The sequence below is a fragment of the Gavialis gangeticus genome, unplaced genomic scaffold, assembly GCF_001723915.1.
Source record: "Gavialis gangeticus isolate Ggan-Ray unplaced genomic scaffold, GavGan_comp1, whole genome shotgun sequence".
Lineage (NCBI taxonomy): Eukaryota > Metazoa > Chordata > Crocodylia > Gavialidae > Gavialis > Gavialis gangeticus.
In genome coordinates this window covers 7,561,930-7,573,225 of record NW_017728993.1, presented here as the reverse complement: position 1 = coordinate 7,573,225, position 11,296 = coordinate 7,561,930, and the positions used below count along the sequence as shown (strand labels likewise).

Sequence of the window (11,296 nt, the reverse complement as noted above, 5' to 3'; positions counted from 1 at the left end):
TCAATCCCTCCCTCCCCCACGCCCTTTCCTTTCCCCCTCCCCCCACCACAACAGACTTACCAGCTGGAGGCAGCTGTGTCCAGCGTGGTGAGGAATGCTCCCTGTTTAGTCTATGGCCAAATTTCCGAAGCGGTGCTGAATCTCTTCTGAATCCATTTGGCGGCTTCCTATTTGGACCTTTTAATTGGTCTCCCGATTCGATTCGGATTTGGAGTTTCGGTCACTGAATCGGGCCAAATCTCCTCCGAATCGAATTGGCTACTGAAGCTTCACACGGTCCTAGTGCTTATGTAGTGCTGCAGGAAGAAGATGCTTTTGAGCTCCCTCTGCTGCTTCCTACACATATCACAAGAGAAGCTTCCGGGGGTGGTGAGTGGTACACAATTTGTTGCTGACGTAGGTTGAGCTATACAGCAGGTAAGACCTTTGATGCTCTCACTTTTGGGCAGACCCCACATCCAGGCCTCCATTGACACTTGCAAAAGTTGGGTAACATGCAGAAGCTGACATGTATGAGTAACATGGGGTACATCTACACATGCTATTAGCAGGCAGCAATAAACTCCAGCGCATATCGCACCAGAGTTTATTGCTCTTGAGCATTGTGTTTACATGTGCACCAGGGACCACAGCATGTTGAGCTTGGTCAGAGCAGCCCTGGCTGTCAAGGGGTCTGGTGGGGTCAGCCTATCTTACTGGGACTGCTCTGACCCAACTCTGTGCTGCGGAGGGGCTGGTTTGGGGCATGAGTGTGCAGGAATGAGGAGGGGACTCCTGGGATGGGTACAGCATGGTGTAAAACCATTTTTTAAATCAACACAGTGTTGCCACAAGCAACTTTTCCAATTAAAAAAAAAAAAAAAAAAAAAGTTATTGATAACCAAATTTTATCTTTTCACTATGCTTTGTGTTAAACGCCTAAATTTGAATCCAGCCCTTCTAACTGGGGCCTTGCAGTGGGGCAGGGCCTGGTAGAAAAATTACGTTTTCATTATGTAAAACGTAGATCAGCAAGAACCAAAGTAAAATTGTTTGATTGTTAGTAAAAAGAAGACATTTTTAGCTTGGCAACAGTGCACAAAAAAAGAGAAGTCTCAAGAAATAGTTACCTTGGACTGGAACTGCTGTAGTTTCATAACTTTATCTTGAATCACAGGGTTTTATCATGTGGCACAGCTCGCTGCCCCTGGGTTTTCCCTGCGGTATCCCTTTCACGTGTCTATGGCATTAGTTTTCTTTTCACATGGTTTGGTTTTCTAACTGAGGTTGTTTGGAAATGTATTTACTGCTTGTGTTTGGGGTAGTGACTGGGAGACCCAAGTCACTGTGCTTAACATTGTAAAGCATAGAACAGACAAAAACCCAGAAAATAGTGCTTGCCCAAAGCCCATATTTACTGCTTTAGTTTTTTATGACAATGCACACAAGATGCTCAGCAATTTGCTTTTCAATGCCCACTCCCTCATCCAGTTGTTTTGATCAGTTTATATCTTACTATTCTAAGCCACGATTTAATGAAGCGAGTCCATAGATGTGCTTACCTTGAAGCAGTTAAGTAGTCCCACCCCTGTTTTAGACTATGAGATGTAAGCATATGCTTGAAGTTAAGCAGGTGCTAAAGTCCTTCACTGAATTTGGGCTGAAGGTAAAGAATTGAAATGAGACACTGGATATTGTAGAAAACATGCGAGGAGTTCTTATTTTTTCCATTGATGTTAGAACAAAAATACTGGTTGGTGTATTTCAGTGTTCTCAGTGGATTTTCAGATGTAAAGATGTTGATGATAATTGATGATGCTGAAGAGACTGTCACTGCCCCTAATTTCTTTACAAGCTTGCTTTCTACCAGCTCTTGTTCAAGACAGTCTAGGAAGCTCCTCTTTTGAGAGTTCCCCTCATGTTTAAAAATGTGACCGTGGTCAGTAAATATCAGCAAGTAAGATGACACTGGTTGCTTCTTTTTTCTTACACGTTTGGATCTAATAACCAGGTTCCCTTTTATTGGATTATATTCCTGGTGCTTAGAAGTACTGCTAGTTAAGTACTGTACATAGGAAACATGTTTATGAACAAACATGTATGCCATTTAAAAACCCAGATCAAAAACGTTCTATGACTTGATTTTATAAAGATGTGCAGTAGTTGTAAAAGGGCTTGGTTTATATTTTGGTATCTAAAAAGAGGTTCTGTTACCATTTTAAACTTTGTAATTGATAAGAATGGAATAAAATATACTTCTGACAGATTTCACATTCTGAATGCAGTGGAAGCCTTCAGTCCTTCCTTTAAAAAGGAGATTTGCAACTGTATCTGCTCAGAGAGTCTTCCAAAGAAGCACAGAGAACCACATGCAAATGCAGTATTTCAAGGCAGCAAATATTCAAACTATTTAAAAGGTGTATAACAGAACAATGGGATGAAATCAGGTCAAGGAGCTGAATAGCTGGAAAAAGCTCTTCGTAGTGTGACCTACAAGTCTATAGACAATTCTCCCAGAAAGGACCTTTTTTGCATTTCAGTCTCTCAAAACTGGATTGCTGGACTGGACAGTGCCCTCCTAAATACTCTTCTGGGGGACAATCATGCACTGGTATGCAGATGAATTTAGCCTTTTCCAACTCTAGATTCCACAATTATTTGCATATCACAGGGAATAAAATTAAAATATAAAACACAGGAGGAGAGAGTAGGTTATAGCCCCAAGGGCAGGAGTTTTATCTCACTAAGCTTTGTGCTTTGAAAATTGCCTTGCCTGTGACCTTAAAATGCAAAGAGAACTTGTTCTGTGTTTACAAAACGGCAAGTCTTCCATAGAACCATAGACTGGAAATTGTTACTTACTTGCATGAGATATATCAATTTAATAAGTAAAGTTAACTTTAGTTTTTCTAATCTTGTTGTTTGTCATTTCAGGTTTGATGGGAATTTTAACACTAATGTTTCCAGAACTATTAGCTGCGATAGACTGTCTACGACTGTTAATAGCAGAGCCTTCAATCCTGGACGTGATTTAAACTCTGGTTAGTAATAGAATCATTTTTATTTGCATTTATTGTTTTTTTCCATTGGTTTAGATTAGTGTAGAATGTCGTAGCGACGAATTTGTATTTCTCTCTGAAACTGTCATGCAGTTCTTAATTTGAGATGTTATAATTGAAAGGTGGTACCTCACGTAATCTCCTTACTCTAAGTACTTTTTAATTATAAAAGTGTCATGACAACTTATTCCAGCATGCCATGTATAATTTTGTTGTGTTTTTTGGGGGGGCTATCTCTTTTCTCACCTTTTCCCATATTGCTTTTCCTAGCCCTGTCTGCTCTTGCACCAGCAATGTCAGCCATTGATGGGGCCAAACTGAAATGCCTTTCTCATCGTCCTAGCGGACTTCAGCTAATGCGAAGCTGCTTTTGCAGTGGTCTGCATTAACTCCAAAGTACAAGGATATCCTAAAATATTTCCTCTTTTTGACTTGTCATGGAATTTCTATCTTGAGAGTTGACCTATTTTCTTGACACACTTTAAATATGGAAATACACTTGCAACCTAAGACGTGTGACTTAGCCCTGGAAAATTTAGCCTTTGGTCCATCCATGCAGCGAGGTTTTCTTTTTAGCATCTTTTTCACTCAAAATGATACAGGGATTTTAATTTTTAAAAGGAAGAAAATGTCATTAGTTTGTGAACCTTAACTGCTTCTGATTGCTCAGGATTGTAACTCATAAGAAGACTTCATATTTTGGCTATATGTTGCAGTTCAGCCCAGGTTCTGTTCATTTACTACCAGTGCAGGACCAGTCGAAGTACACAATTGTAATTCTCATGGATCCTGCTAGAGTAATTTTTTTTCATAGTCTCACCATTGAAGTAGTAGGTTCCTTTATCCTCTGCAGCTACTTAACTTTGAACATATTCTGACAAGTATGATGAAGGAAGGCCATGTTTTGGCCTAGAACTTCTGACTGTGTATCCCTTTCAAAGTTTTCCTTTACCACTAGATGTTTCATTTCTATGGTCATAATAAATGCTGTGAAATTTTGGACTGGTTGTAAAATGACGCTTGGTTTTTTTTCCTTCTTATCCTCTCTAAGTGCATCACTACTCCTGTGATTGATAGGGATACAGATGCCCTAACTTTGTCCACTCAAAATTTTCAGCTTGCTAGGAAAATGAAGGCTGCCCAGAAGTATCTACACAGAGAGCAGTTGTTACCATACACAACACAAATACTGGCTCGCAGAGGCTAGGGATTCTAATCTGTACTGCCTCACCAGAATGGGAATGGAAAGCTACTTCCCTCCATGCATGTTAAAAGCTAGCAGTCATAGGCCAAACACTTCATTTTAAGAGATGCTTATTAGTACACATTAAAATATGCAGGGAAAACCATATCTAGTTAAAAGTATCTGAAAAAACCTATTATACCATAGATTATTGAACAGAAAGAATTTTAAGTCACATACTCTTCTCTATTTATGACCATTTCACATTCAGGTAAGAGAAGAAAGGACGAGGGATACAGTGTGAATGGAGAGGTGCTTCAGTAGAGTGAATGCTGAGCTACAGCAGACTGTTTCCACTGGACTGCTCCCAAAGAATTTATTTTGGTGGGAGTTCTTTGTTCTGCTTGAACTAGGGGGCTGTTAAAAGGGACTGGGACAGCATGAAGAAAGCTTGAGGTAAATGTGAAAAAAGGGTATGTTGAGCAATAATCAACATGCAATTCAGGGCAAAACACAGAGACTTCTCCCAGACAGGGTTATTTGGGTAAATGTGATATCTTTTATTAGACCAACGAAATAGTTGGGAAAGTTGTTCTTTGGAAGCTTTTGGCCACAAACACCCTTTTTCAGCATAGGGAAAGGCTGCTGGCGTTATGTGTTCTCCATGATGGAATAGCAGCCAATATGCAAAATGCAGGTCTGCTATTCTGTCGTGGAGAACACATAACACCAGCAGACTCCTTATGCCTGAAGAAGGGTGTTTGTGGCTGAAAGCTTGCAAAGAACAACTTTCCCAACTATTTAGTTGGTCTAATAAAAGATATCACATTTACCCAAAGAATCTTGTCTGAGAAAAGTCTCTTTGTGTTTTGTAGCTTTTGCATTCAGAAGATTTAGCATAGAAATCATCTTTTTCCCCAACTAACCCTTCTGAGAATAGTGTGATTGGAATTGCTTCCAGGGAAAACTGACTATTAAGATGTTTGAAATGCACAATGCCTTTTAGACTAATGGCAGAAACTCAGACTCTGCTGTCTCTGATATATATCTCCTTCTCAATTATTTTTGCTGCTGCTATTTTTGTTCATTTTAATAAATAGGTTGATAGATAGGTCAGCTTGTAGATGTACATATAGTGAAATAAAAGAAATAGCAGCAAAAAAAAAAAGAATTCAAAAGAAGACATGGAGACATCTATAGCTTGCTAGTTCATATACAGCTCAAGCACTTGTGAAATTAGCCCGTCCCAAGCGCCTGTGTGGTGGACTGTGGGAATTGAGTCAGCATCAGTCTAATTCCCAATGGACGAGAGCCTGAATCTCCAAAACTAACATCATTTCTATAGTTTGTTGCTTGCTAACTGGCAACCCTATTGTTAAACTCAGTAGGAAGTCCAAGAATAGATATGAATTGACTTGAATCCCTGGGCTTGATTCCTTTGAACTGAAGCTTGTTAGCTATCTGGTAGGGCATTGTGGAACAGCTTGCCCTTCCATTGGCTGAATTGTCCCTGTTTTAAGGATAGAGGACTTCAACCTGTAGTTCTCTGAATAAACAAATAATCTCTCTCTCCGGATGTCTACCCAACCCATTTCCCCAACTGAGATGCTTTTTGCCTAAGTTACAGTTCCTTCTCACATGACTTCATCTATACAGGGCCACCCTGACCTGCTTCTCCCCTCCCACACGCTGCTCCTGGCTGCTTGTGCTGGGAAAGTACAGGATGAGGAACAGGATAGCTAAGAGTCAGGGAGATGCAGTGGATCAGTGTGATAGCAAGTGATGTCAGAACACCACATTGTCAACTCCTATCTCTTGTAGACCTCTAGGTGTGGCTAAAAGTGTTTGAGGGCACTTTGTTAGAGTCTCGCATTTCTTGATTACTTTCTGTAATCTCCTTTTCCTGGACCCCTCTGTGTCACCTGCAGTGATTTTAGTTCTGTGGCATCCCTTCCTTGAATGATATAAATTTTAAGGCTGAATTCTGGAATAGAAGTGCTGGGGGAGGGTCGGGGGGGGTTAAGCTAAATAGCAACAAAAGACTCTTATTCCCAAATAAAAGCTTCCACAGTAAGAAATATTAATTGCACTTTTAATTGATCCCTGACCTTTCATTTGAATTCATTTTCTAGGGCAGAAAACCCCTAAGATGTATGAGGTTAGTCTAGTGTTCTGTTGCTTCTCTTGCCCTTGACTTCCCTTGCCACTGTTTCTAAATTCTAGGATACTTCTGGGAACTGAAGTCCCCAAGAACTCCCAGAATTCAGGTTACGCATTTTGAGTGCAGTGGCCTGCTACAGTTGGGGCCCCAAATTTGCCATTCAGTTTAAGAAAAAATCCCCTTGGGCATTGTGTTTAGTTTTAGTTTTGTTTTTTAAATAGTAGTTTCCCAAATTCAGTAGCCTGGTTTGAAGAAGCCATGAGCAAAATACAAAGTTATACCCTATTGTTTTGACCTGAACCTTAGATCTTAAAATATTAATCTTGGCCCATGTCAAATGTAGCCTAAGTAAATGAGATTAGAGTGGGAAATTTCTAGGTGTTGGAAGGGAATGGAATCTATACCACAGACTCCTGGCAAGGCTGTGACACAGCTGCTGCTGTAGAGGATCCAAGATATAGACAGCAGATGTAAGTGCTGGACAAGAGAGCTGAGTGAGAAAAGGGAAGCAAATTTCATAAAAAATTCCAAAGATGTGATTCTTGGTTATTTTTTAAAAACATCCCATGAACATTTTTGTTGTTGTTTTAAATTTTTTCACTAAAATTACAACAACAAACCTACACACCTTCATTTTGGTGGTTGGAAAAAAAAAAGAAAGCTGTTGGTGTGAATTTTCTTTCTCTCTACAAATGCTTAATGTAAAATTAATAAAAAGCACTGAAAATATTTTTCTTTCTTTTTTTCTTTTGACCATTGCCCCTGAAAATAATAAAGGGTAAAGCTCGGGTCTTTCAGCTGCACATGATAGGTGTCTACCACAGGAACTACCACCAGTTGTATATATAGCCTTAAGCTGGACTCGTGCACACCTAAGTAGTGATCCAGTGAAACTTCCACCACCTTCGCCTTCCCCAAGCCCTCTAATACCTTTTTGCCTTAGCCCACAGACCAGATGAGTGGTGCGGAGTTGGTCCATGGGCTAGATCCCACATGCAGGGTTGGTCCGTTGGCTGAATCTAACTCCCCCTTAGCCATGGGGTCAGTCCATGGCTAAGATCTTGCTGTGAGCCAGCCAAGCCCTACACACTTGGATCTGGTCATAGAACGTCCTTGTGCACTGGCCCAGCCATGTGCCACCATGATTTAGCACACTGGACCATGTCATCAGGCCCTAGGGGCTCCCCCTGGGTGCTGAAATTTGGAAGCAGGGGAATGGCAACTAATGCTGCCGCTACTTCCCTTTTGCCAAATGCTCGTAGGAAGGCTGGATGATATGCCCAGAGGTTCAACACCACTGCCTGAGCCTGTTCAGAATTACAGTGAACTTTCTTTACAGAATTTGGAGAATGGCCCTCTTTGCGACCATTCACATGTGCCTCCCTTATACTCTACATCAGCATAAGTGTGGAATGCCTTGCCCATTCTCCTTGCTGTGGGGATAAGTTTAACCCGAACTGCTGGGGTACTTGTAGGTTTGCCAGGATGCTGCTACAACATGCTATAATTAGAGTGTGTCAAAGCAGACTCGATTAATTAAGTCTGCTGGAGTGTGCTAATAATTAGCACAATCCAGCCGGCCTCCATGTCTCATCTATCAGCATCCCCGAGTTTTAAAATAGCAGTGAAGGTGCTGTTCAATGAGCTTTAGTTAAAAAGCGGCCCTGCTGCATTATGAAGTGTGGGGGCACTGTGCCGTGCCACTTTTAATTAGAGAAGCTCTCAGAGCTGCTCTAATTAAGGTCAGCCACCCCTGACCTTTGCCACCAGAAGTCTCTCCCCTTGCTCCCAGAAGTATTATTTTCAGCAAGGGGTTTTGCCATCTTGAAACCAGAAAAATACCACATTATATTTTAAAAAGCTAGCATATTGAAGGCCAGCTTTAGTCCTTTTAAACATTTTTTTGATGTTTAGAGCAGGATTAAGGAATTGCACCAAAAGTTCCTGCACACTTAGTGTCTAAAACCTAAGTGTGACGCTTCTAACACATCTTGGCTGTAGATAGCAAAGTCCAGGCCATTGGTGGCATGGCTCGTTTCAGTTTTGTTTTCATATTTAATAGCAGATGGAATCAGTCACTTTAGACATATACATATAGATTATATATTATTTATACTGCAGAGAGAAGAACTGAAAGTGTCTTTGCAAAACTGAACCTGATCAACAAATGAAAAAGGGAAGACAAAACCCATCCTACATTGAAAGAGAGGAATTCTTTGTAGGCCACTGTTTTGGCCAAGTTTACAGAGGCACCCAAAATAATAGTTCTAGAGAAAAGTGTTGCTCAGTCTCCTGCCAGCTCCTGCTAGCTTGAAATTTTGGAACTGAAATAAGTTTGAAAAATGTGTCCTTAAGGTAGAAGGCTGGCAAGCAAGTCACCTTGCAGTATGTCTTGTCATGTTCCTGTGCTCGTATCCCTTGTCCCAAGACTGGTTTTGCTGGAGATGCAGAAGGATACTAAAGTACAGGCAGACATTTTAGAGATTGAAAGGTTTGGGGTGGGGTGAAAGAGTCTAAAAAGAGTATCTCTTAGAATTCACAGGAGACGACAAGAAAGTAGGAAGTCTCTGTAGGGGATTCTTTTAGCTTGAGCTGACGGACAATAAGAGTGCACCTGAAGGAAGGGGAAAAGTAGCTTTATTTTTTCAGCTGAAGTGGTCCTTGCTTATCTGACAGCAGATTGCATGCTGTGGTCATAGAAAAATAAGCAATGGTTATGATAAAATTGGCAGCCCCTGGGGAAGGCAGCATTGAACTAACACACTAGCTGAAGGAAATAAACTGTCAGAACTTTTCGAAAAGGAAGAACAGCAAGTGAGGACATTGAGGCTGCAAATAATATGTTTGATAATATGTTTGAGGGTTAAGAACAATCGGTTTATTAGGAACCTGAATGTTTTTGTTTTCCCAGGAGAGAAGTGATATTTAAAAACAAAAAAAAACAAACCCAAAAAAACACTCCTTAGGAAAACAAAGAGGATGGCTTCAATGCAGCAGCTAGAAACTTTTCTAAAATGCTGTATGCTTATTTTACTTTTAATATGGGGTGGGGGGAGCTGGGAATAAAGCTGTTCAAGTTGCTTTGTCAGCTTTAAATGAGTGGCTAAATCCCAGATTCTGCACTGATAACTTTCAAAGAGGTTTCTAAAACCCTTTAGGCCACGTTCAGGCGAGTGCAGGTGTTTGGTTCCCTGGGGAACCAGACCTTGTGCCACAGCTGCTTGTCCCTGAGGAACGCCCGTGCCACATGGACTTTGGCACATGGCAAGTTATTGGGGAGGGGATGGTAGGGGGGAGACTGGGGCCAGTCCTGGGCTGGCCCCAGTAGCCTTACCTGGGGTCCTGGGGGCCTCCCGGGGCTGCAGCTGCAGCGATCCTGCTGCATAGGCTCTGGGCAGACCGGCTCCACTTTTCAGCTGTGCACGCTGCCAATGTATGCACTGCTCTTGGGGGGGAGGTTCCGCATTTTCTTTTTTTCTTTTTTTTTTTTACTTAGGGGTCAAAAAACAACCACGGGAAAGAAAACTGGAGCAGTGCACTCCCGGGCAGTGTGCTCTTGCAGCACGGAGAACAGATGACTGTGCGGTATGTGGCGCTGCAGACATGTTTGCGGTGCCACATACCACCCAGCCAGGTTCATCTGGACGTGCCCTTAGTTTCTGTTCTGGTGAAGTTTCATCCTTTTTATATGAACAAGATATTAGTAGTGTCATTTGCAGAGTTCCCGATTTAATCACTGTCTTGAAATCCCTGCCCCCCTCCCTTCCCTTCCAAATTTGTAAAATCCCAAACCGACACAGGAAAAATTCAAATTATAATCTCCAACATTCACGGCTTCCTGCTCTGTGTATGACATGAACACCCAGATGAGCCAGTAATATTTTCAAATAAACTATAATATTTTCACCTCATTGCAATACCAAAAAAGTAAAAGACCACTTTCTCAGGTCTACCATCAGTTATTCCACACCTGTGCCAGAGGCAAACAGTAAAATGCTTGCTGGAGGTTTTAACTTTCTGAGCTGCAAGCACTAAATGATACAGCTAGGCAGCTCGCTCAGGCAGCCCGTACCTGTGACTGAAAAGCCTGCTGCCAGGCAGGAAAGCTGATAATAAATTGCAAATTTGAAATAATGAGGAAGAGTCAAAAAAGGAGAAAGAGTAACTTCCTATCTTTTAATATAGAGAGCAGGTACAGAACATTATGCTGGTTTGTGTGTGTGCATGATATCATCTCTTCATGTAACCAGGATTTTGCCAGACAGTTTCAGTACTGACAATCTTGGGTGTTTAAAAATTGAGAGTCAGGCTTCACAAAAAGAGAGTTCTGTTTTTAAAATGATTACATTAAAGTAACCCCCCCCCACCCCAAAAAAAAGATGGGTTTGCATTTGCCTTTTTGCTTTTGATCCTTTAGAGTTCATGTTTTTAAACTTTTCTCAACAACTAATGCCACTAGAAATTCTCCCTGTGGTTTGGGCGTGATTTTATTGCTGGGTTTCTCTTTTTTTGTTTGTTTTAATGGAAACCTAGATTCTCTCCCAATAACATGACTGAGAAACTGGAACTTAAACAAAAATGTCAAATGTCATGAAACGTGTCTTTTAGAAGTGTGGCCATGCTGTTATATTTCAGATTACTTAGGATTCCTTCTTCTCAGAAACTACTCTCATCACAGAGGAAGTGCCTTACACAAAGGTTAAGGAAAATTGATGCCTTGCCTACACCTTCCATGCTATCAGAACATTGTCAACTGGTATTTTTTCTTTTAAGTTGTGGCACATTTACTACAATGCCACTAAACTGGCATCATGTCAGGGTGTAAAAAATGATCCCTGTCTCCCCACAGTCTGTCTAATCCTTGGGTAACTTGAATTGAAGAAGCAGCATCCGGAAGTTTTGTTGATTTTTTTT

The 11,296-nt window shown here is 41.2% G+C and overlaps 1 protein-coding gene across 2 annotated transcripts in view; it reads left to right on the top strand.

The window, feature by feature from the left end:
- Positions 1-11,296, top strand: part of CACHD1 (cache domain containing 1) — a 224,106-nt gene that overhangs the window by 132,811 nt on the left and 79,999 nt on the right. For both annotated transcript variants that reach the window (XM_019528449.1, XM_019528448.1), the window contains exon 4: positions 2,914-3,020. In XM_019528449.1, the coding sequence (XP_019383994.1) occupies positions 2,914-3,020 (107 nt within the window). The remainder of the gene's footprint in view (positions 1-2,913; positions 3,021-11,296) is intronic.